The sequence below is a fragment of the Eublepharis macularius genome, chromosome 8 (assembly GCF_028583425.1).
Source record: "Eublepharis macularius isolate TG4126 chromosome 8, MPM_Emac_v1.0, whole genome shotgun sequence".
Taxonomy (NCBI): domain Eukaryota; kingdom Metazoa; phylum Chordata; class Lepidosauria; order Squamata; family Eublepharidae; genus Eublepharis; species Eublepharis macularius.
In genome coordinates this window covers 87,385,717-87,412,542 of record NC_072797.1, presented here as the reverse complement: position 1 = coordinate 87,412,542, position 26,826 = coordinate 87,385,717, and the positions used below count along the sequence as shown (strand labels likewise).

The 26,826-nt window shown below is 42.0% G+C and overlaps 1 protein-coding gene across 1 annotated transcript in view; it reads right to left on the bottom strand.

Moving 5' to 3' along the window:
• CNTNAP4 (contactin associated protein family member 4) overlaps positions 1-26,826 on the bottom strand; it is a 358,424-nt gene that overhangs the window by 79,251 nt on the left and 252,347 nt on the right. Inside the window, exons 14-16 of the mRNA XM_054987581.1 lie at positions 22,950-23,147; positions 18,808-18,964; positions 8,813-8,940 (exon numbers count right to left, since the gene is read on the bottom strand). Coding sequence (XP_054843556.1) covers positions 8,813-8,940; positions 18,808-18,964; positions 22,950-23,147 — 483 coding nt within the window. The remainder of the gene's footprint in view (positions 1-8,812; positions 8,941-18,807; positions 18,965-22,949; positions 23,148-26,826) is intronic.

Sequence of the window (26,826 nt, the reverse complement as noted above, 5' to 3'; positions counted from 1 at the left end):
TGGCAGAAAGGAATAAATAACTTCATATGGAAAGGGAAGAAACCAAGTATTCCAAGACTACAGGAAGACAAAAACTGAGGAGGACTGGCAGTACTGAACATCAAATTGTATCACCAAGCGGTGGCGTTAGTTTGGATAACAGATTGGATTATAAATCCGAGTAGTAGATATATCAAATTGGAGACAGCAAGTGCCATAGAAGGCATCCATAATTACTTATGGATCAAGAAATCATGGAAATCCATTCACAAACAGGATGGGACCCATATATTAAGGGATAGATTGCTTAAATTATGGTTTCAATGTGGAAATAGATTGAGTCCACAGATCTCCCCAATGATGTCACCAATTAACACTCACTATGACGCAACCTAGAGAAATAGAATTGATCAGCTCAGCTATGAATCAATGATTGATAAGAAAGGAAATGTAAAAACATGGCAAGAAATTCAAGCTCAAGTTAAAAATATCCCATGTCTGATATATCATGAAACAGTATCAAGACTAAAGGAACAAACTCTCAAAGAAGGCAGTAGGTTGGGAGAAAAAACACAATTTGAACTATTTATATCTGGAGATCTGAAGCATCACTTGGAGAAGATCTACAAAATTTTACTGCAACACCACACAGAAATGGAGCAAGTAAAAACCTGTATGATAAAATAGATGGAAACCTTTGGAGAAACTATTTCGATGAACTTATGGGAAAATTTATGGACTAAGGACATAAAATTTACAGACTGCCAGTTACTGAGAAAGAATTGGTATAAAATGTTCTTTAGATGGTACACTACCCTCAAAGACATTGCAAGAATTAGTAAGGGTTGCAGTGGACACTGTTGGAAATGTCTAAATATGGACGCAACATTTTACCATATATAGTGGACCTGAAAGATAGCGCAAAAATATTGGATAAAGGTACATGATTTCCGAGATACAGAAGATTCTCAGACTCAAATTGCAAACTGATTGTATGTGGCCATAGGCCTTCACAATCTAAAATCATTCATTAAAAACAGAACAAAAAATACAAGAATACAGATATACTAACTAAAGCTAGAAAAGAAGAGGGAGACCTTTTCCGTTACATGGTGACAGCAGCAAGAGTATTATATGCAGCAAAATGGAAAACAGATATTTGTCCTGATGTGTCAGAGTGGAAAGATAAGATTTATGAATATGCATCAATGGCCAAATTAACTACTTATCTACATAACAGACCGATAGCCAAATTTTGGGGAAAATGGAAGAATTTATTTGACTACTTAGGTAGAAATCAACATTAATGAAGGTGACTTAGTATAAAGACAAGAAGATAAAACATAGGGAATTAAAGAAAAAAGCCGATATTATAGTTTGTATAAGTAAAGATAACCAAGGAGAGGGAAGGAGAGCTATTACACAATTACATTTGATTAGGGCAATTCTGAATGTATTCTTCTGTTAATTCAATATTACTTTAAATGCAATGCTTGTATTCCAAATGTACTATTTATATAAGATTGTACAAGTCTCAACTCTATTTCCAGTGTAGTGTTTGTATAATCTGTTATTATGTACTTTCTACTTTCATATCTTTTTCTTTTTTAATAACATTTCTTTAAAAAATAAATCATATTAGACACTCAGTAGCTTTCAGTAAATGCCAAATGCATTTTCTCTAGTTAATTCCATGATTTTCTGAAAAATATAGTTTTCAGCATGAAATGATACTTAAATGAGTAGTTAAAGATTGTCAGGATCAAGTATAATATATACTTTTGAAACTGAACAATATTTAATAAGAAGGCAGAAGTAGCAATCATAACAGAAGAAAACAAAGTATAGTGTCAAATGAAATAAATCTGGTTGTGTATACAGGGCTGGATTGATGGGGGGCAGGGGGGTAGTCTGCCCCCAGCGCTGCCAAACCTGTCTGTATGTGCACATTTCTCCATATGTATTTAGGTTTACATTTTCTAAAAGTTTATTTTCAAAAATCCATCTATACCTTTTTACTGCCAGAGCCGTCTAAGACATTATGATTGCTATGGGAAATTCCAGCATTATACAATTGAGTCTCAAAGCAAAAATATAAAGAGTGATTGGCATGCCTTAAAATGCATGCTTCTTTAAACACCTGTGCTTTTGTATCTCGGAACTCTAACTGTATTAGACAGTTGTGTATGGGTATTGAAATATATGCTCTAACTTGGCTGGCTCAGGTTAGCGCATTTAAAATATATGTGTACAACATCCACATTTAAACCAGTGGAATGCCATTTTTTGCAGCAATAGCAATGTACAGAGCTGCCTTCACTTCTCATATGAGTCTCACCATTTGCCTAGTATTTCCTCAAATGCTACACTTATTCATGCAAAAGCTGAATGGTAGATTAGTATTTTGAACCTAATTGGCCCACTACATTCTTAATATTATTATAGTCCCATTATGCTTTTGTTACTATGCATTTTGTGCATTTTTAAAGTGAGGCCTGGAACAGTGACATGAAAATTAAAAATCCTTTATATGGAAGGTATATTGTGGATAGTTATACAGCAGTTTGTGACTCAAATAGATCTTATCTAAGATTAATTGCAGCAATAGCCACTGTTTCAAAATTTTGTATCCCAATGTTTGCAGTACTTTTCCATATCTATCAGTTATGGGAAAGGAGTCTTCAATAAGCTCTTCAGCTAATGTGAGCTGTAAGTCTTTCAAATATTAAAATTTAGATCAGATCTAAAATCTTTTCTCATTGGTACCTGAAGCTAACAAAAGCTGAAATAATAGTTTACAAATATACGTTGCATGTAGCCTCATTGGTATTATTTATTAACATACTACATTCGATGTATTAACAATGAAACAGTCTATGAGATTTTGCCTATTTCTCAAACAGTTATCAATATAATGAATGCTACCAACCATTCTTTTGTTTCAAGCAGATTCTCTGTATGAAAAGAAAAAAACAAAGATTCTAACCTCTCATCTACAGCGGAAAGCTGTCTTAGATCGTGCAACTGACATCTATACATACAAGGCTCAAATCACCTTTGCCAGCAATTCTGAGCATTATAAATTAAATCTAAAAATACTCTGTAGTTTAGAGACTGGAATATGTTTCTTACAGCAAGATGCTCCGATCCAGGCTACACACTGTGAGACATATTCTCATCTGTTTAGCAATAGATAACATTTACTTTGCCCAGTATCCGATCTGAGAGTATGAAAACTCTGAGGCAAATCTTTCCTTAGATCAATTGCATATTGATATATTTTATATTAATTGCATATTGCCTGCTGGAGACAGGCAATAATTTTTAAGAAGCAATTGTTATTCATTGGAAGATTGTTCACTTAGGAAAAGGAAATTACTGGATCCAACTGGATTCTTCATCTCAAGGACTTGTGTTTAAAACAAGAAGTGCTCCCAAGCTTCCATAGAAGTCTAGCATTTTTGTATGTATAGGAAATCTTATTTTAGGTAGCTAGACTTGATTTTGCTATGAACAAAAAAATACAAACAAGGAAGTTGAATTTACTGTCAATTGCATTACACCCATGTTTAAACCAATAAGAAATAATTTGCCATTTATATGCAACACAGTCTTTTGCTTTTGTGATTTCAAAGGCTCAGTAAAAGAACAACATTAATTAACTCATATTTTTTTCTTGACAATTTGGAAATAAAATGCAAACAGAAAAGGATACAAAGGAAACATGAGTCAGAAAAATTAGCGTTTTTGAATGCTGTCCAATCCATTACAACGAAGTCTTTCATTACAACCTCATATCTGTAAAAAGTCATTATGGCACTCCAGTGTTTGAATCACAACACAAATTTGTTTGTTTCTCATTTGCAAAAGTGCTATTGTAAATACTATTATGTAATTAATCATAAACTTTCTATGTATAAAACTCCAGAGGGGATAAAAATGATGGTAGCAGTGACTAAATGGAACTGCACAGCTTGTTTTGGGAAACAATTTGCAGTCTTCAGATCGCAGATCAACTGGCAAATTATTACTGGCAGATCATTTAGCCAAAAGAGTGAAAACAAAGCAAAAATTGCATGTAACATTATGCTGTCAAGGAGCATGAAAGGATCAGAATTACTAAGTTCTGTTTTCGAAGTTCCTACAGCTGTCAACTATGATAATAAGGAAGTTCTTCTATGCTACACTCTGTCCATTTTCCTCTGTCTACACTGGACTGATTATGCTGATGCAAACTTTATTTCATCTTCCCAAGCTAAGGAAGATTAGCCTTGGATAGTAATTCAATGGGACATCTCCAAGGAAGACCCAGGTTACTCTGCAAAGACAGGAAATGGCAAACACCTATTAGTCTCTTGCCTTGAAAACCCTAGCAGGAGTTGCCATAAGTCGGCTATGACTTGATAGCATTTTACACTACCACCTACACCAGCATGCATGGAATTCTGGATGCTGAGGGAAGATTGGGTTTAGTATTATTTCGCTATCGTCCAAGGATGTGGATTACAGCAGTTACCCCACGCTTCAGTGTTGCAAAATCATTCGAGCTCACTTAAATGTGCTTAAAGAATTTCAATTGTGCTTTTGGCTTCCTTTAAAGCTGCCATTGCAGCCCTAGTTTTGACCATTTGTTCTGGAATTGCTTCCCACCAACCAATTCAGGATGGATGGCAAGCTGTAACACGTGAAATCAGACAGCAACAAGTTGAATAAAAGCAAGAAGGGAAAGGTAGAATAAGCTTGCCAAGTGTATTTTGGATTTTTTTCCTATATAAGATGCAAAATGTGTGAAAGACTGACTGTTTAAATATTCTATACTTTGGCAATACTACTTTCATAGCAGAAAAAAAGTATAATGCAAAAATATATTATGCACATTCCCAAGACTAATTTGGGGGAGAAAAGATATATAAAGATCACTTACAGGCAGCATACATAGGCAACCAAAATTCAGTGAAAGCAAAAATTCAAAGTAGGAGCTTTGATTATTTATTAGGATTGATTGATTAGGAGCTTCAGGATTATTTTTGAAACAGTATATTCAATCCCAAATTAATGAATTTTAGACATTCACATAAGTTTTATCTTCATTTGCATTTAAATTGTAATCCAAATACAAGACTAGTCCTTATTCTCGCTAAATGGGGGGGGGGGCATTTTTGCTCTCCCACAATCAAAAGATGAAAACCAAGTCATCTATGGAGGCATACTGGCTACCAGATACCTCATACACCCTGCCCAATGTCCAAACTCTGAGAAATAGCTATTTAGAGCCGTACTGCCTTCTACAGACAGGCCTTTTGCCCAGTCATTTTTCCACCATCCACCCTTGAGAAAAACAGAATGGGATTACAAAGTAACTTCAAGCCAAGGACAAATGTTTGCCAATCATGTTAAACTGGCCAACATGAGGACCTTGTTTGATCTGTTCCACACTGTTTTATTAGGAATTGATAGAACTAATTAAGATTGGTATTAGGATTGAAGGCCATTGACTCGTTCGAGCAATAATAGCACAGGTGGCTGTAACATATGTAGGTAATAATGGTTAGTCCTCTGAGGCATGTTTAGATGAAAGCAGATTACCCAATCCAGCTGCTCATCAACTATATGAACAGAGGGTTAAAGAAGAAGATCCCTTGGTGCTGGGCACCATCCATAGCTGCTGTATAGAATGGTATATGGGAAATGAGGCACAGGTGTGTGTGTGTGTGTGTGTGTGTATGCGCGCACGCGCTGTTGCCTGGAACTTCCTCTCAGAATCTGGACATGGACTTTATATATGGACTGTGCACGACTTGGTACTGAGGCCAATGTGATGTATGAAGTGGGGAACGTCATGGGACTGACAGGGCAACTCCCTGGTCAGCACGCACAAGCAACCCTCTCTGCAAACACTCTGGAGTAGCCACCCTGCACCCAGATAAATATGCCTGCTTGCCAAGATGACAGCCACTGACATCTCTACAGCAACCGGGACCAGTGGTGAGAAAGAGAGAGAAGCCATGTTCCAGAAGCAGTTTAAAAGAACAACTATTTTCCTGTGGAAGCCATGACATGTCAGCTTCTTGTCACAAACTGTTTTCCAGATGTGCCTCTTGACATGGAGATGCCAGGAACAAAAGGAACCTCCAGATCATCTGGTAATCCCACATCAAGACAATCACTTCCATCTATCAAGCAATGGACAATCATAAAATGCAGATCACTTTTCATCCGCTCTTCCTCTTTGTCCTTTCTTCCCTCTGGAAGTGTTACCATGGACCATCATAAAAATCAATCACTCCCCATCCTCTCTTCCTCCTTGTCCTTTGTTATTCTTGAGTTGTCACAAACACAGACATTAGACTCCAAAGTACCCAATCCAGATCTCCTTTATCCCACCTGAGTGTTACATTATTTACTTTTGTTAAATTTCCTGAGAACCATTCAACAGGGCATAAGCCCACCCTGGGTCTAGCCCAGGGGCTGAAATTGGCTATATAAGGGAGATGCTCAAACTCCCCAGGGCTTCTCCTGCCCCATCCCACCTAGTGTGTTGCTGGCATTCCACTAGGCATTCTGCCCTTCGCTGTTGAATCTCTGCTTCTCACCAGGACAGGTGTATATTGCCCACCAACGATATTCTTGTTAATGCAACCATCTTCACATTTTTCCTATATGTATTTCTTAGCCTTGTAGTGAATGTGTGTATGATTCTTGTACTCTGTATACTCAAAGTTATTAAGTAAAAGTCTTGATTTATTAAATTAGTAGTCTCCTCTCTTGTTGGGTGTGCTCCAGAAACTCTGACCCTGGTATACACAGGTCATGATCCCTTAATATATGCCAACTGCCTATTAATTCCCCATCTCTGAGGCAGTTTGGTTAACAGTGCAGGCAATAAAGAATGAGGGATGGTTGCAAAGCTGGACCACATTTGGAGCAAGGATGAGGCTCCCTGTGTGAAGGCAGCCAGGCTCCCTCTTAGAGCCAAACTAAACAATACACTTTAAGCGATTCAGGAGGACCCAGTTCACGTTTGCCTTCATAAATCAACCCAGAGTCCATTAAATCAAAAATCAGCAATGATAACTCACAGATAGGGCAAGATGATGACAGTCATCCATCCCAAGCATCTGGTAATTAGAAATATACTGCCAGTGAACATGGAGGCTTCATTTAGATATTATAATTAATTATCATTAATAGACCTATTCTCCATTGAATTGTTGACCCCTTCTATTCACTGCCATAACACACTGAACTTGTGCTACCAGTAGCTTCAAAATCAAATGCCTGTTTAGACTTATTCAAGACATCTGTGAACTTAGGATTCCACCCATCCCCCTCATGCACTCACTGAACACTCACAATGACTTTCGTCTGGCATTCTATTTTCAAAACGTTCAGTTTATAGAGACCCTTGTGCAGCTCTTCAGATTTTATTGGGATTTTACATATTTCATAATTAGATGTCATATGCAATTCACTACCATTGTTAACCCCTGATTTTAATTTTTGATAATCCCCCCTTGTTTATTTAAATATGACAGTGTTTGGCCTTCCCAATATGGCCCTTTCCCGGCATGCAGCTATGCTGCTAAAGCTGGGGGCCATTAGTTGCCGCCCTGGAAGGAGGGAGGCAGCACCACCCCTTTCTTCGAGGGTTTGGCTGGGAGGGCAGAGACAAGGGCTTTAGGAGGCTGCTCCGCCCTGCCCAGTTGCAGTTGGGAAGAGTTGCTCGGCCCACCCTCCTCACCCCGTACTGGTGTGTTGGTGCAGGATTAGCCGGGAGCTGTTAGAGCCAGGTAGGAATTTTTTACCCTCTTTCCAATTTGGCATGGGAATGAAGGGCTTTTCGCCTACCTTGTACTGATTTCGGGGATTGAGGTCATTGGCTAAGGGTGATGCAGGTTAGCAGTGTCATTGGCAGGTTTGAGTTTGAAATAGGGTGCGGGCTGGTGAGCACCCTTGGCGCTTCCCTATTGGTGGGAAGAGGGGCCTGCTTGAAGGGCTGGTACTGCTTTGATGGCTGCCAGCTGCAGGGGCAGGCTGCCTTTGGGAACCCCCATGTGCAAATCCTTCCCTCACTGCTGTACGGCTGAGGTGTTCAGGAGCTTGAAAGGGGGTGACCAAATTGCCTGGCCAGCCGGGTCCATGCCATCCATGGATGGGTCGCACCCGGGGCTTCAGGGCTCGCCCAGACAGGTCAAGGCGGTGGTCCAGGGTGGACCCCGTGGCTTGACCTGTACCGCTTTAGGCCCTTGCTGCTGTTCTGGCTTGTTCTAGTTGTATGAAGTTAATAAAGTAGCCCTTATATCTAAACTTGGTGTCTGTCTCTTCATTCTGACTAGGGTGGCAATATCATATATGTTGAAGATGACATAACAAAACTGGCCAGAGTTTTGTAATAGTTTTACCATGTGTCAGATCCTGGATACTGCTTGAGATTAAATAAAGAATCAACACTCCTCCTAACTATACTAAGGCATCATTATTTGTTCAGAGAATTGTATTGTTTTGTCAGAAACAACAGCCCTGAAACAACAACGATTTGTATGAAGGGCTGCAGGATATTGTGGAGGGCCCAGCACAGGCAAAGAGGAGGACTGAGCTATGTGTTTTTTTCAGGATGAACTTTATATAATAAGTACAGAAAATATGTTTTATTTTGCTGTTTACACTACAGATGAGAGAAAAAGGAAAAATCAAGTTTAGCGTCATTCATTTTTTAAAAATAATTTGGCCTGATAAAACCCTGCTCAAATTAAGCCCTTGAAGTCCCCTATTAATCACATTCTCATGGGTAGCATATGACAAATGACTCAGTAAATAAAACTGAATTGCTTACTGTCACCCCGGCAAAGCAAAGGTCCAAGTTTGTACTCTGCTTCAGAGTTTGGTCGGTGTGTATCTGTGATGACAAGTTCTGTTACTGGAAGGTGGTCTTTATATGAGAGGAGTCCTGTGTCGTTAGTCCTAAAATGTACAAATGAAAAAGTTTTCATATAATGCTTTTCATTTTTCTTCGGCAGAAACAGGAAACAGCTGCATTTTGAGCAGCAGTACTCACAAATATTTACCTAAGTGGCATCACATTATAGTATGCTTCTTACCAGCATGAAAATATATTGTTCTAAAATAAAACTGCCACAGCTAGGTTTCAGATTGCACTCAGCTTTATACAAGTTTGCCATTTTCAGCACTATTAGAAATCTACCTGGCCTCTTAAAACAGGTTAGAGTATTTGTCAATAAGAATTTATGACTTGCTGGCAAGCCTCTCCACATCTAGGAAAAAAATTTGGCCTTTAACTGAGGGTTCCAAGTCCTCGGTTCCATATCTAAAGCTCCTCATGGCTTGTTTTTTAATTTATTAACCAGGCTTGTGGGGATCTAATCTGGTTTAAGACTGCAGCATGAGGAGTGGGTTTTCAACAACTTTTCTCATCTAAAGTTTCCCCATGGAAGCCCCCAGCCCCGACTTACCGAGGCCCGGCTTTTGCGGGGCTTGCAAGGGAAGAGATGAGCAGGAGCATCTCCTTCCCTTTTCTGGCTCTGGCCTCAGCTTTGCGTGGCTCTAAACAAAGCTGTGCGGTGTACATCACCCAGCCGGCCAATCAGTGGTCACCTGGGTGTTTGAAAGTGGGAAGTGTTGCTGGACCTGAGGGAAGGAGTTTTCCCTCAGGTCCTCCCACTTTCTATTTAGCTGGAGCTGGCAAGCAAGTCCTTCTGTCGGCTCTGGAGCAGTGATCGGAACAGACATGCCGGTTCGCTGCTCTGGACTCCCAACTGGCATGGGGCTCAGCGGCCGTCTCACCACACCCGCATTCCACTCCTGCAGCCCTTGGAGGGCTGGAGGAAGGGGTATTTTCCCCAATCAGAGTGACGGCGGCTCAGAGGTGAGCGGGGCGGCCAAGAGTCCCATGTAAGGGGTGGCTGTGGGGCATTTACAGGCCCAGGCTGTGGGGCCTGTGCAGGACTCAGGGGTTGTGGGCAGGCAGTCATGAGGTATGGGGGAAGGGCCTGGCCTGTGTTTCCCCAGCCAGAGGCCTCTCTCTGTCATTGGCCCGCGTTTGTAAGGCCCAAAGCCACAGTTTAGTAGGCCCGCGTGTATCGGGCCAGAAGCCCACCTCTATCACAGGCCCACGTTTCACAGGCCTGAGGCCCCAGTATAATAGGACCACATTATAAGTCCCGAGGCCCCATGCTTGCACAGGCCCATGGCTCAAAAAGGGTGGCAACAACCCCTAAGGGCAAGGGGCAACACAAAGGTAGGGCAAGTCCAAAGGGCCAGCCCCGACGGGGGGAAAGGGTACAAGGCAGCCATAGGGTTGCTACTCCAGCCACTGCAAGAGGCAGGGTACAGGGCACAGCCCAGGAGGGGATGGGGCCAGAAGGACTGCCTCACAAGCCTCTGACAGCGGCAGGGCTGTCACCCCAAGAGGCAGGTCTAACAACATTTCTGCTCCCAAGGTGGCCAGAGTTGCCAGCCCATCTGCAGGCACAGAAAGCCCAGCCACCAGGCTCACCTCAGGGACTTTGAGGCGCTCATGGGTGCCATCGAGGGGCTGGGCTGCCAAGCCATGGCAGGGGGCTGATGGGCATTCCACTTCTGCCCGGGGGGCCGCCCCGGCTAGGCCACCAGGGCCTCAAGCTTCTTCACGGAAGGGTTCTTCGCTTAGGGGCATTTCCAGGGCACTTCAGCAGCTGCAGGAAAGGGTAGGGTTGATGGAAGCTTCCAGCTCTTCAGATGAGGGAGGGTCCTCTGCCGTCGAGGACTCACCAGGTCACGAAGCAAGCATGAGTTTAGTGGGAAAGAGGCCTTCCAGGAGCGGACGGAGGGTTTCTCCTCCATCAAGCGGTGGGTCCTCCAGCCCAGAGGCCAGGAAATGTCCAGCAGCAAAAAAGAGAAGAAGGACATCGCGGCGCGGGGACAACTGATACGCAACTACGTCTTTGAGTGAGTCATCCTTAGGGGAGGAGGAGAGGGACTCTGATGGAGACTACTGGGGGGTGGCTGCTCATGTTTCTGCTATTCCACCTTGGGCTGCCCAACGGCGTTCTGGTAAAGGGTCTGGTATATCTGGTAAGGGGTCTGGTATATCTGGCCCTGGGGCAGTATGGAGGGAGGATCGTGACGAAGACATGGGTTTCCACGCTAGGAGCCATGGGGAACAAGAGGATCCACCTGGGGCCCACTTATCTCGTAAAGTGCATAGGTGCATTCTGGACGGATATTATGTGGATGTTTTTATCACTCATTCGTCCAGAGGCTGAAGAAGGCCTCTCCCGCCCTCCTTCCAGGAAGCGCAGGGCAAAGGACAGGAAAGGGGAGGTCGATAGGACCTTCGCCAATTGGATAGAGGGCTTCATGGTTCTCATGGGAGTTGTTCAGCTGGCTTGTCCAGAGAGGGGGTGGCACTTATCTAACCATATGTCCAGTGTACTGTGGTCTAGGGTCTTGGCTGGGGAAGGGGCGGCGATAGAATATGATGAAGCCTTTCGCAAGAGGGCTTCGTGTAACACCTGGAGGCAGTGGGATTTGATCAATCAAAAGCTATGGTTATGGTTGGTCGGTTCAAGCATGCAGGGCAAGGCTGATTCCTTGTGCCAGGGGCGTTGGGGCGCTAGAAGGGACAGGAGGGCTGTCTGCTGGGAATATAGTCAAGGCAAGTGCCAACTTACTCGCTGCAAGTTTGAGCACTTTTGTGAGCATTGCTTTGGGCCACACCCTCGTTCCTCCTGTCCCCGCCAGGTCTCCAATCAGCCCTTTCGTGCAGGCTGGCCCTCCAACGCAGGTGCCTGAAAGGAAAGAAGTTTCGCCGGCTCCAACAGCACCATCTCTCTGCTCCCAGCTGGTGGAAAGTAGCATGGCATCTCTGGAATTGGCTCTCGCTCCTTCTCCCATTCGGAAGGAAGCTCCCCCCCCCCTCTTAGATCATTACCCTAACAGATCAGCAGCTGACTACTTGTGGGCTGGGTTTACTCCAGGTTTTCACATCCCCTTCATGGGTCCGAGGGTACCCACTACTTCCGGAAATCTAAAATCTGCCAAGGATATGCCTGAAGTTGTAGCTGCTAAGCTGGCCAAGGAAATCAGAGCTGGGCGGATTGCAGGTCCCTTTGAGTCACCCCTAGTACCTAATTTGCAGGTGTCACCTTTGGGGGTGGTCCCAAAGAAAGCCCTGGGTGAATACCCCCTGATTCACCATCTTTCTTACCCAAAGGGTTCCTCTGATAATGATGCTATTCCACCTGAGCTCTGTTCTGTGCACTATGCATCCTTCGATCATGCTGTGCGCTTGGTCTGGTCTTGTGGCCCCAGTGCCCTTATGGCTAAGTATGACATTCAGTCCGCTTTCCGGTGGTTGCCTGTACATCTTGATGACTTTTGCTTGTTAGGCTTTAAGTTTGAGGGTTCCTGGTATGTGGACAAAGCCATGCTCATGGATTGTTCTGTTGCTTGTGCAGCCTTTGAGGCCTTTAGTACCTTCCTTGAATGGGCTGCCAAGGGTCGACTAGGGTGCCCTCAGGTCACACACTGTCTTGAAGACTTCCTCCTAGCGGCACCCCCGGGTGGTCAAGCTTGTGCTGATAGGCTGGCAGGTTTCCAGGCCCTCGCCTTGGGGCTGAGGGTCCCATTGGTGGGGGAAAAGACGGAGGGTTCTGCCTCCTGGCTCACCGATCTGGGGATTGAGTTGGACTCTGTGGCAGGATGCTCCCGGCTTCCCCAGGATAAACTCCTCACATTGCGGGAGCTTATTCTCCGGATGCTGGACGGGCCAAAAACCACACTGAAGGGGCTGCAGTCTCTCTTGGGTCATCTCAATTATGCCTGTAGGGTGGTTTCCCCGGGTCGCCCCTTCTGTGCTCGCTTGGCTCAGGCCATAAGTGGGGCATCCTCCCCCCATCACCACATCAGGGTTGCTAAGGGCATGAAGGAAGATCTTCGGGTTTGGCTGGACTTCCTATCCTGGTATAATGGGGTGTCCTTCTGGCAAGAGACTTGGATTGCATCTCCTGACCTGCAAGTTCATTCTGATGCTGCTGGCAGCGGGGGCTTTGGGATCTACCTTGACGGCCACTGGTGTGCCCAGCTTTGGCCTGCCCACTGGAGCGGGTCTGGATTACTGTGTGATCTCACGTTCCTGGAGCTTTTCCCTATTCTAGTGGCTGTTATCATCTGGGTTGAGCATTTTCAGGATAAACGGGTGGTATTCTGGTGCGACAATCTGGCTGTGGTCAAGGTCTTGAATAAGCAATCCTCGCGCTCTGAGTGGGTTATGCGTCTGGTGCGCAGGTTTGTGCTAGCATGCCTGGAAAGTAACATCTTTTTCTCTGTAAAACACGTAGCAGGCACAGATAACAGCGTCGTAGATGCATTATCTCGCTTCCAGACAGAGCGGTTCTTTGCCTTGGAACCAGAAGCACGTCGGGACCTGGATCCATTCCTGGAGGATCTCTGGAACCTTGGGAATGTTCCATAGTGCAGGGAGTATTGGCATCTGTCGCACCGACATCATTGAAGGTGTACCATAGGGCCCTGTCCAGTTTCCTGACCCTGTCTGTACAATGGGGAGGATTGAGTAGACTCCCTGCCTCGGAGGTGCTGGTGCTTCGCTACCCTGCCCACCTCTGTGAGCAGGGTTTTGCCCCCAGAACCATGAAGTGCCACTTAGCAGCTATTTCCTTTTTTAGTAAGGCTTGTGGCCTTCCTGACCCATGCACCCTGTTTACGGCTCGTAGAGCAATTGAAGGGTGGAGACGCATTGCTCCTCCTCCTCCAGATTCTCACCAGCCCATTTCATATGCCATCCTTATACGGCTCCTGTGGCAGCTTTCAGGTGTCTGCCATTCAACCTTTGAAGCGATACTATTTGAGGCTGCATTCACCTTGGCCTTTTTCAGCGCATTCCGGGTGGGAGAGCTGGTAGCGGGTTCCCGTCGAGCAGTAGTGGGTCGAGCTATTATGTTTGGGGACGTCTCTTTACTCAGTAATGGTGTTAATATCCATCTCCATTATTTCAAGATGGATCAGTGGGGTAAGGGGACCCAGATTGCCTTGGGCATTTCTGATTTGGGACTGTGCCCCTTTTGGGCACTTTCAGCCTATATGGCTGTACGCCGCAAGGTTGGGGGTTACTTTTTTATACACCAGAATGGGGCCCCTCTTTCCTGTTTCCAGTTTGTTAGTGTTCTCCGCTTGGCCTTGATAGCTGTGGATTTGCCAGCTCGGGACCTTGGGGCACACTCATTTCTGATAGGGACTGCCACCAAGGCCTCTTATATTGGTTTGCCCCCTGGTCATGTGCAAGCCATCGGCCATTGGCGCTCCAGCTCTTATAAAGCGTACATTAGGCTGGAGTTGGTGCTTAATCCACCTTCTTTTTAGTTCTTTCAGGTCATCGCAGGCAGGTATGTATCATGGGTCACAGTATCATTTTCTGAGCAGCCCATTAGGCGAGAGAGTCTGGCTGGGGATGTGACTTGGGGCTTGGAGACTTTGTCACCATCAAGTGGATTGGATTGAGGGGGGTGACTTGGAACTCGCTGGTGCCTGGTTTTCAACATCTCGTGGAATGTGAGGGACCTCCAGAAGCGCTTGTTTTGCAGCTGGGGGAGAATGACCTGCCCCAACGGACCAAGCTGTCAGTTTTGCAGGACATGTTATAGGACTTGGGTTGGTTTAATGATTGTTATTCGGGCATGAAGATATTTTGGTCAGCATTGCGGGAGCGCTGCACCTGGCAGGGGGCAAGGGATAATGCCAGGGTGGACCTGGCCTGGAGGCGGCTATCCAAACTGGTGGGAAAAGCTGTCCTAGATAATGGGGGCCTACTTATCTGTCACCCTGACATTTCTTTCAGGATTACGGCCTTGTACCGTTCGGACGGTGTGCACCTCTCCAGCTGGGGACAGGACATTTGGCTGCAGGATGTCTGGAATGGTTTATTGTGTTGGTTGCAAAGTTAGGAGCTTTGGCGGGGAGCCATTTTGTGGCTCCAGTGGCAGTTTGGGCATTGGACATCTATCCCTTGGGGGGAAGCAGGGCCTATGGGCACTGTTTACCCATAGATGGGGATCCCCATAAGGGATCTTGGACCAGGCATGGCAGCAGCAAGCCCAGCCTGAGGGCTGTTTTTCTCCAACAAAGTTGTTTGTGTATTTGTTCTCCTGCACTGTCACCCTTGCCTTTAAGCTGGCCCCGCAACCCATGTTTACACCATTGTAGAAAAATTGAAGTGCAGATATTTGTTCTTATATGTTTGCCCTTCAAGAAAAATAGCATTTGTTGAGGTCGCGAGAGCCAGTTTGGTGTAGTGGTTAAGAGCAGCAGGACTCTAATCTGGAGATCCAGGCTTGATTGGGTCACTCACAGCTCTCCCAGAGCTCTCTCAATGCCATCCACCTCACAGGGTGACTGTCGTGAAGATAATAATAACACACTTTGTAAATCGCTCTGAGTGTGACATTAACTTATCCTGAAGGGCGGTATATAAATTGAATGTTGTTGTTATTATATTGAGCAAATAGCAAGGGAGAGGTGGTGGAGAGAGTCTTGACAACCCATTCCCCAAAGACAGTCTCAATTTGAACTGCTGTGTTAGATGGATGACAGGTTATACCCCTACAATTTGGTAACTAAAGAAATAAATCTCTGGAAGCTATCAACATGGAACGTCCAGTGTCTTATCTGGTTTGGACCTGAAAAAGAGACATCAGAATTTAACAGCATTTATTTTCACCGAATTCACATGTTTATGGAAAGAATGAAGAATGACATGTTATAAAGGAGTTTGGCAATAATGTCCCTTTCCAGAGTGCTGCATATACTCAGAGCTATGTGGACGTTCCTTCTGCAGAAGGAAATTATTCTGTATTGTCAAGTTTTATGCATATATCAAAGTACATGTATCTGTGACAGGTCACTAAATTTGTTATGGTCACTCAGAGCTCAGGGGCTCTGAGTAATACTCCCCCCCTTTTTTTTGTTTTCATATGAGAACAAAAGATGATCGATCTGTTACTATAAGGATGGGAGAATCTTCACTTCTTTCATGTTCAAGTTCTTTAAGAAAGCAGGTGGAAACTATATATTAGTTTAAAGGAACACTGTTATTTAAAGTAAAAAATCTTAGATATTAAATCTTGTAACTACTTTCATTTTTAAAATTTGCTGGTTTCTATCCTGGTTCTTTTCTGATTTTCCACTCAACAAAAATTCCTTATTCCTTTATCTGTGAATTCTTAATTATAAAAAGAAGTTCAGATTCCCCACTCACTTTTTCTGACTGATACAGTAAAGAAGAATTGACTTGCCAGTGTATAACAAAGCAGTTTCTAGAAGCAGTGGCATCTTCTGCACATTCTGAAGATTTGTTCAGGATGCCTCAAAAGAGAAATGGCAAACATACACTGCCAAGAGGGTATTTATGTCTTGCAACCCCAAACCATGATACTGGAGACAAGAAACCTGCTGTGCCCATGTCCGCCCCAAGAAGTGACAGCCCGAGAAAGCAATTTTGGCAGAACATTTCTGCATGATAAAGTGCCCCTTCAGGTGCACGATCAGTTCTGATTTATATGACTGATCATTCAGTTTATGAGGAGGTAGTAGTCTTCCTTTTACAATATCATGTTTACAATATCATTGCTTCAGAATAATTTTTTGTTTAGTTTAGTTCTAACCTAATTAATGAGATTTATATTGGGTAGGACAGCCGGTCACTTGTCTCAAATGGAGAGGCATATATTAGGAGCATCCCGCACCTGTACTCTACTAAGATGTGAGCTGTTTTCACATGTTGTTAACATGGTGCAACAATCACGGAACACTAGCATCTTTATGGTGTGATTTCTGACATCATCGCGCCACGAAAACAGAATCATGATGAGGTGACATCAGAAATCATGTCACGAAGATGCCACTATTCTGTGAGTGTTGTGCGATGTTAATGATGTGTGAAAACAGCCAGTGTACCAGTGGGCTCAATTTAGTCTAATCTCGGACGCTAAGCAGGGTCAATAGCACCTCCACTTCCATCGGATGCTATATGGTTTTTATACGGCGAACAGGTGTTTTATTAGAAGGCTGTGTTAAATTATTGTGATTTTATCTCTGTATATTTTATTTATTGTTATGACCCGCCCTGAGCCCACTTGCAGGGAGGGCAGGATATAAATATAATAAATAATAATAATAATAGTTGGCTGGGCAACCACCAAGGCAGAGGAAGGCACTTACAAACCACCTCTGCTTCTCACTTGTCTTGATAGCCTCTTGGTAGGATTGCCATAAGTTGATTGGAACTTGTCAGTACATACACACATATAGAATTCAGAACATCTGGTCTGAGTTGCTGTAGAGGATGCATGAAAAAGATGACCCTGATCCCAGTTTTATGAATTCTTACTTACCAGGGTGGATTCAACACCCTGATATTTCTCATAACAGCTCATAAATCTAAAGGGGTAATTGCATGCTCCATTAGGCTGGTCTGTTCTGGAGAGCTGTTTCCATGGTTTGAAAGACAGAATCAAGAGAACTGGCTCCTTTCTGTGCAGCAACTCTAGTCTAGGGGTAAGAAGAGATGTGTTCCTGAAAAATACCATGGCTATCTCTTTAAGAAGCTCTAGTAACAGCAGCAAATAGCCACAATCTATGAGCCAAATTAGATGAAACAGGCATTCCCAGTTTGTGCTGGGATTGTACTGCCATTTTAAACAGTGAAGTCTCATTTGTGAACTCTTTTGAACTGTCCCGCAGGGCCTGATTAAGGTTGGGACCACCACAGCATGGACATAGGGGTCCTGCCTTCCTCCCCAGTACCATTTTTCCAACCATTAACAGTAAAGGGAGGCACTATTTGCCTAGGTTGCAGCTCTTTAAAATGGTGATGCATCCCCAGGTTGAACTCAGGAATGCCCATCTTGCCTAGTTTGGCCTTGAGGATGGTTACAAAAGCAGCAGAAGTATCTCAAGCTGCTTTTTATCTTCAACCATTCTTCTCTCTTGGTCATCCAGCAGGCAGTCTCATCATTGGCACGCTTAGCACATGGGCTGAGAGCAACATTAGAATGTCTCTGCTCATAGTTTCTTGATTTGCAGAGGCTGTAAATAATATAAAGCTGCGGCCAGTTTCAACAGAAGGCTGTGTCTGTGTTATCCTCTTCTCCACTTCTTTTCTCCACTGCAAGCACAATTTAATGCCTATTTTAAAGATAGTGGAACTGATGAAACAAGAAATGAATGTCAATTTCTCTCTGCATCATGTTCCTTATCCAACTGCTAGAAACTCATCACAGGTGCTAGAGGTTTTTACATTTCAATATTTTGAACTGAGATTGTTTTGCTATAGAATATATATGTACTCCAGAGCTATTACTATTATTGGTACTATTACAGTTCTAAAGCATATTTGTGTGCCTATCAAAACCCTTTTTGATGTAACAGTTCAAGATTTTCTATTGCTGAAACTAAATTATGACTTGACAACAAGTGTGCTGTTTAACGAACAGTATATCTAGGACCAATTTTCAAAGATGTGTCCATAAATTTGAGCTGCCAGATTCACATAAGCAAAATAAAGTATCTTGCTATTATTGCAACAGAATGTCAAGTGTAACACTTAAAATGACTATTTAAATAAAGATTAAATAAGTATTTAGAAGCTCAGTTATAAATGATTTTATCCTAAAGGTGGTTACATTCTGCAAAAGAAAATTAATTGAAAATCGATATTCTTGTGATCATCAGATAACTAGTAACTGTCAAAAATTGTGGAAACATATTTTAACATTATCATGTGCTGTTTTTTGATCAAATGAAAATGAAAAAAGGCACCATTCATTTCTGTCAGCATCACAGTTGCAGTCATGCTGGGAATCAATGCAGTTTCCTTGTATTCCACAAGCACATTTTTGAACATCTGGCACGGAACCTCCCCAGTATGTCTGTGTCTCATTGATTTTTCCGATCCACCAGCTGAATGGAATTCCTTCTAAAATGACATTAGAGAACATTGATACTCATTGAAATTTCATGTTCCACCTGTTTCTCTTCAGCTGAAGAAAAGATATATAAATGACTAAAAGGAGGATTTTTTAAATTTTTAAATAAAATTAGTCTCACTTCTTTAAAACACTAACAGTTTTTTTTTCATTTTAATATTTCATTATCATGAAGCAAATGACTGTGAAGGTTTTTTTGCTTATAATACTGGAAACAGAGAACCAGCAGTTCTTAAGGCAGCGAGGCATGATATTACAATCATTTATCTTAAGCAGACTACCTACAAGATAGCATATAAAAAAGGCTACTATCACCCCTCCCAAACCTCAGATAATTTAAACTGTGATAAAGGCTCAACAGAAGGGAGAAAATGAGAAGTGTAAGGCTGTATCCTGGTAATAACAACAAATCTATCTCATATGCTAAGAATCTGGGATAATTTTGTACAGGTAGAATTAGAAATGTTAGTAGTAAAAATCATGCAAGAAATTATGTGCAGTAAGTGAGGGAGGGACCATATTAATTACTGCCCCTCATAACTGGTCTGTTGTACCCAGTAACAGGAAGTGATTTCTCACAGCCAACCTTCTCCTCAGTACCATTTACAGTAAGATTAGAGATTCAGGTGTCTCCTTAATTCTACAGGACTGTACATTAAGGCAAAAGATGCTGCCAGCTAAACAGAGCGGTAAATGCACAAAATATACAGAAAAGGGTAATTACTAAAGGATTTGAAGCATGAAGATAATCCATCTTAAAGGAGAAGGAAGGAAAGGGGAAATTTTCAGTGAATGCAAAAGTCAAGGCACCAGAGGAATATAAAGTACCATTAAACTGTACAGCAAGGGATAGGTGGATTCTGCTTTTGTTTGCTAGGAGCATTCAAGCATTCAGAAATGTAGCCCCTACTCCAAGAATCTGGAACATGCCTCCTTTTTCTTACCAGGAACTGTCAATACTTAATGCAGCTCACTGTTAGATAAGCCATTTGCTATCCTGGCAATATTTCAGTTTGCAACATATTGACTCATTTACATACAACACAACTGCCAACCCAGCAGGCCTTCAAAACAAAGTACCGCAATTCCAATTTTTAAAAAGTTGTATCATCTGTGATGACATCAGCGCTGTCTTGGGTTTTTGGTTTTGCAATTTATCATGGGGAAAAAGAAAAGCAGTGAACATGTATGCATATATGGAATGAAAAATGGCAGATGTTCAAGTCAGATTCAGAAAAGGAAGAGGCATTAGGGATCACACTGCAAATTTACAATGGCTAATGGAACATACCAGGGAATTTCAGAAGAAAATCAGGCTATGTTTCATAGATGACAGTGAAGTTTTTCACTGTGTAGACCATGAAAAGCTATGGATAGTGTTAGAAGAAATGGGGGTACCACAACATCTCATTGTTTTGACGTGCCTGTACTCGAGACAAGAGGTTACTCTTAGGACAGAATATGGGGAAACAGAATCTGGACAACATTCTGCCTTCCATCTTGCTCCATATAGTACTCTTGCCCTGTCACCATATATTTAAATAGTTTGCTATGTATTTTTAGAGTATTACTTGTTAAGATATTTAATAACATATCTTTAGGACAACACAAAGAAAAAAAATTAGTATCTTTTGCATTTCTTCATGTATTTCTATCCAATATTTCCTCTTACTTCTGTATTACAGGTGGTATCCCAAACATATCATATTCAAGCTATTTTTGAGGTGGAGCCTGGAGAGGGGGAGGGGAGAGAGCTCAGAGTGTTATAATGCCATACAGTCCACTCACCAAAGCAGCCATTTTCTCCAGGGAAATTGATCTCTGTGTCCTGGAGACGAGTTGTAATTTTGGAGATCACCAGCCACCCCGTGGAGGTTGCAAAATTTAGATGGGGTAAGGCTTCCTGAACCCACATATCATGCTTTATCAGTCAGGAGGTTGGGATGAGTCCCGCTTGGGCTTCATCTATTATTTGCAACCCTAGTGTTTGCCAGCATGGTGGGAGGGTGATGCAGCCTCTCTCGGCATACATTAATATGCAGGACATGAAAACCGATTGACAGGTTAAGGCCAACTCCTGCCTGGATCCATGGTGTGTTTGCCTGTTAATGCTGGCATGCCTCGGACAGCCTGTTAGGTAGATGTCTGCACTGAGTGTTGTGAATTAATAAGGCTCAGATCAGTTTAATAAATAAATCCTAGATGAACCCAATTTTGTGTGTGGAGTCTTTATTTTGGAGATGGTGGGGTAAAAAGCAGGTTTCCTATTTAAACTTTTGCCTAACAGACAAAGCCAAAGGAAAAAGAAAATACTTGGCAGATATCCCCACCCATTTTTCTTCTAAATATACAGCTCGAGATAAGGAAGCGTCTACATTTGTCATCTGTCAGTTAAAAATCAGGGACAGGAAAACAGAGTATTAAATGGTGAGTAGCCTCTTTCTTCAATGTCCAGAAAAGTGAAAGGCAGTAAGAAAAAAGAAAGACCCAAAATAAGATGGCTTGACTCAATAAAGGAAGCCACCTGAGCAAGTCTGCTAATTATAGGATATTTTGGAGGTCTTTCATTCATAGGATCACCATAAGGTAGAAGCGACTTGATGACACATAACATACACACACACATTATGAAGCTGGTTAATAGTTTTGTGTGTATTCCTGAAGAAATACAACTTAATATTTCTACTTAATTTATTTAGATTCTTTGATCTGGTTTTAAATGTTATCATACAGTGACAGCTATGTGGTTTTAAATGAGGCTCAAGACTTTATTTTCTCTTTTCACTACAGTTAGTTAACAATATATATTAGCTGTAAACAAATGCTATGGGCTTTTAGATGAATTTCTCAAGTTAACAGAAAACCTGAATTGTTTATATATTGATACAAGATCAGTAATACTATTATAGGATTATAACTAAGCAGTGATTAGTCAGGGTTCTGCTTTGTTTCTGAATGCTAATAATCAGATGAAAGACAAATGATAGAATCTGGTGCAACTCCAGTGGGAAAATAAGCTAACTATGCAGAAATATTAGCCTGTGACTTATTCTGGTATGTGTGTATACATACATAACCCAAGCACAATGCTAGTCCCAAAGCAATATCAGCTTTGTGTCCTGGACTTAGAAAGCAGAAAACCTGCAGCCTTTTTGTGTGTGTGAAAAATTAACATGTACACCTATAGATTTCATTCTCCCCAAATACATCAAAACTTTTCCCCACTATAGTTGCACTGATGGAATCCTTAGCATTCAATGATACTCCACAATTGCATACTCCTCTCCTGCATTTTTCAAATTCTGTAAATTCATCCTTCAAGACCTGCATGCAATCCTTTTTTAGTTACTGCAGTATCATTTTGTTCCTTAAAAATAATAATGGGTTGGATCAGACTATTGTTTTCCACTAAATGATGAGCTTTACTGCTGTGGAAGGAAACTTGCTTCAATGGAGAAGGCTTTCTTTATAAGTGCAAAGTCCCTCACTTTGTGGAAGACAGCTGTAGTAGCCAAACCATTTTGTAGTACTTGTATTTTCAACTTTCTTTGCATTATGTGAATAAGACAGTGTGGAATTAAAATCACAAAGAGGAGGGGTATTGTTGAAGGTGCTGGGGGATTGTTTTTATCTAAGAATCAATCTATATTTACTTTTGCTCCTGGCAAAAATCTGAAGCCCTTTATATGCAGGGTAGGAAGGAGCTTTCTTATAATGTCTGTTAAACTGTAGGATTAAGCAAGGAATTGAGTTAGAAAGTAAAAGCTTTGAATGAAGCTCATTATAAATTGACCTTGATGCTTTTCTTGTTCAGAAGCTATTCAGCAACTTACAGGGTTGGGATTTGTTTGCTAAATCTTTTAAAAAGACAAACTATAATGGCAAGATGCCATAACCTTGGCAGAATTAAACATCTAGCCATTTGTTTGGTATCACACATTATACATCATAATAAGATTTGTCTGCATTACTTACCTCGCTTATTTGAAAGGCGCGACTTTTTGCAGTGGTAAGCAAGCTCCTGCTCACAGTGTTCTGCATGGTTAATTGTAGCCTGAAGCTGTTCTAGGTTGGCAGCATATTTGAAAAACACAGTATGTGGGTTCTCTCGATTAGCACTCTTGACTCTAGTTAACTCTGTATTGTTGTGCTGTATAATTGTCCAAGTGGTATCTTGCAAAAAAAAGAGAGGCAGAAAACACAAAGGCACAATGAAAGTCAAATGTACACCCAGCAATGCACAATAAGTTGGAATAATAATGTCCTTCTGTTCTGCAATCTTCTGAGATATAAAAGGACCAAAAGCCCGAACTAGTTTCAGCACATCTAAGTATTTCCTTGTGTACTACCGTATTGCCCCTGTAGACCCCCAGGTCATATCACAAGGTATTTTTGTGGGGCTTTTATCTGAGAAACATCCATCAGAAGCCATGCTGGGCATTGAAGCTATTTATTTACACAGTTCTCTGGATTGTAAGGTTATCTGACAAAATTAGTCATAAATAGTCTAAAACGATTGCTCTGTTCTATAAAATATTATTATCTTTACTCAGTATGGTACACTGAATGAAAACCAACAATGGAATTTAACTTCTTACCTTCTTTGCAAATGGGAATCAAAGCTAAATTTTGACATTATAGTCAATACGTTGCAAGCAGTTTATTTATAGTTTGAATTAATTTCTATTTCATACTTGGGGGAGAGAGAGAGTCAAGTCATCATGACAGGACTGTGTGAATGCTCTTGTTGGCTTTGAGGTATTCAATCATATTAGATTCCCCTCTGTATTTTTGGCATGTTGTATATTTGTTCATTCCTGAAGGTTTTTTTGAAAGTTTGTTTAAAAGGGTATCACAAGGAGATTTCTCCTTACTGTTTTCACTGGGTAAATCATTCTTGTGAGAGACTACGGATTGGTTCCTATGGAGCCATTTTGCTAATGGTAGACTTTTCTTCTGGTGCTAGGAAACTCTCACTAATACAAGGAGCTTTGCTGTAGCAGAATGCACCTTTTTCACCAGAGAAAGCTCTGGAGAAAAGTTCAGGAGAAAAGGCTCTGGAGAAAGGTGCTACAAGTAGTGAAACTGATACAGATGATCCTACCCAAGGAAAGCAGTCCCAAGCCATTCTGTGTAAAATGCTATCAAATTGCAACCAACCTATGTCAACCCCATAAGGTTACCAAGACAAGAGAAGAACAGAGGTGGTTTGACATTGCCTGCCTTTGTGTAGTGACCCTGGTCTTCCTTGGTGGTCTTCCTCCCATCCAAATATTATCCCGGTCTGACTGTGCTTAGTTTCAGGGTGGAAGCAGCTCTACTTATAAATAACTCCAGTTACTTACTACCAAGACTTACTACCAAGAAAGTGTCCTTAGGACTACTGCCTATATCCTCATGTAAATAGGGCTATTTACTAAAAAAATCAGAAGCATTTTTTCTTCAAGGTATGATCTACTGTTAACAAGAAAGGATGAATCTTATGCTGAGTTCACAAATACAAATGGTAAATTCAGCCCAATCACTATGATTTGATCGACCATGGATCATTGCTTCTTATTTCCTTGTGTGAATGATCCAGAATGAGAGATGAGCAAAAAATTGGAAAAATAAAAATTAATAATCTACAATGGAATAATCTATAATCTATAAAGACGACATGTTAGTTTGAATGTGCGAATACACACTTTAATGATTTGGAGTTGGAAGTAAGCTGTAAAATGGCTAAGTTTGCAGATGACACTAAATTGTTCAGGGTGGTGAGAACCAGGGAGGATTGTGAGACACTCCAAAGGAATCTGTCAAGGCTGGGTGAGTGGGCGTCAATGTGGCAAATGAGGTTCAATGTGGCCAAGTGCAAAGTAATGCACATTGGGGCCAAAAATCCCAAATATAAATACACAATGATGGGGTCCAAACTGGCGGAGACTGACCAAGAGAAAGATCTTGGAGTCATGGTAGATAACTCACTGAAAATGTCGATACAGTGTGCAACAGCAATAAAAAAGGCCAACCCTATGCTGAATCAAAAAGAGTCCAGTAGCACCTTTAAGACTAACCAATTTTATTGTAGCATAAGCTTCGAGAATCACAGTTCTCTTCGTCAGATGTATGGAGGGCAAAAAGAAACTGGTCAGATATAGAGGAGGAGAGGGGAGGGCGGAGTAGATGCAAACAGCTCCTTCTGATATGGAGATGCAAACAGCTCCTTCTGATATGGAGATCAGTTTGCTTCTGTTGAGGAAATCAGTTACCTCTGATAATGAGATAACCATTCATAGTCACTATTCAGTCCCAGATTGACAGAGTCAAATTTACATATGAATTCCAATTCAGCAGCTTCCCGTTGGATTTTGTTTTTGAAAGGTTTCTATTGAACTACAGTGACCTTTAAGTCTTTGATGGAATGTCCTGGTAGATTGAAGTGTTCTCCCACTGGTTTCTGGACGTTGCCATTTCTAATGTCAGATTTGTGTCCATTTATTCTTTTGCGTAGAGGTTGGCTTGTTTGTCCAATGTACAGAGCAGATGGACATAGTTGGCACATGAGGGCATATATCACATTGGAGGATGAGCAGCTGTAAGAGCCAGAGACAGTGTAGTTGATGCCATTGGGTCCTGTAATTGTATTCCCTGGGTAGATATAAGGGCAGAGCTGGCATCTGGGTCTGTTGCAGGGCCTGGTACCTGTGCTGGTGACTCTGCTAGCCGATAACCCTATGCTGGGGATTATTAGGAAGGGAATTGAAAACAATTTAGCTAGAGCTAAAGCCCCTGTATAAATCAATGGTACGGCCTCATTTGGAATACTGTGTACAATTCTGGTCACCATACCTCAAAAAAGATATTATAGCACTGGAAAAAGTGCAGAAAAGGGCAACTAAAGAGATGGAACACTTCCCCTATGAAGAAAGGTTAAAGCGCTTGGGGCTCTTTAGCTTAGAGAAATTATGACTGAGGGGTGACATGATAGAGGTTTACAAGATTATGCATGGGATAGAGAAGGTAGAGAAAGAAGTATTTTTCTCCCTTTCTCACAATACAAGAACTCGTGGGCACTCAATGAAATCGCTGAGCAGTCGGGTTAGAACGGATAAAAGGAAGTACTTCTTCACCCAAACATATGGAATTTACTGCCACGGGAGGTGGTGGCAGCTTCAAGCATAGACAGCTTCAAGAGGGGATTGGATAAACGTATAGAGCAGAGGTCCATCAGTGGCTATTAGCCATAAGGTATAGATGGAACTCTCTGTCTAGGGCAGTGATGCTCTGTATTCTTGGTGTTTGGGGGCAATCAGTGGGAGGGCTTCTCGTGTCCCTTCCCCACTGGCAGACCTCCTGATGACACCTGGGGTTTTGGCCACTGTGTGACACAGAGTGTTGGACTGGATGGACCATTGGTCTGATCCAACATGGCTTCTCTTATGTTCTTATAGTTATAGCCTGTTCTTTACATTATCTGTGCAGCCTTTAAAGACATGAAAATATCTAAAAAGCTTTATTCCAATGACTGGATATCTCTTTTTTGCTCCCTTTTTCAAAAAGACAGTAAGTCAAGAGTACCCAAAACAGTATTTCAAAATTTTGGCAATGCTTCTCAAGACTTCCCTTCACAAAGAGACATTTGTTATTTTGGGATTTCATGGCTAGTTAAATATACTGCTTTATGCAAATAGCTCTTTTATTAATTTATTAATTCAAAGAATTCTTTTTATAGTTCTCAGAGTTTCAAGATTGTTTTTCTTAAGACATTACATACAAAACTTAAACTGAAATGCATGCTTTTGTGCATAGACCCTGTAACATTCATGCCATCCTCTTTATATAGTTTCTGGATAAATGACATAAAATT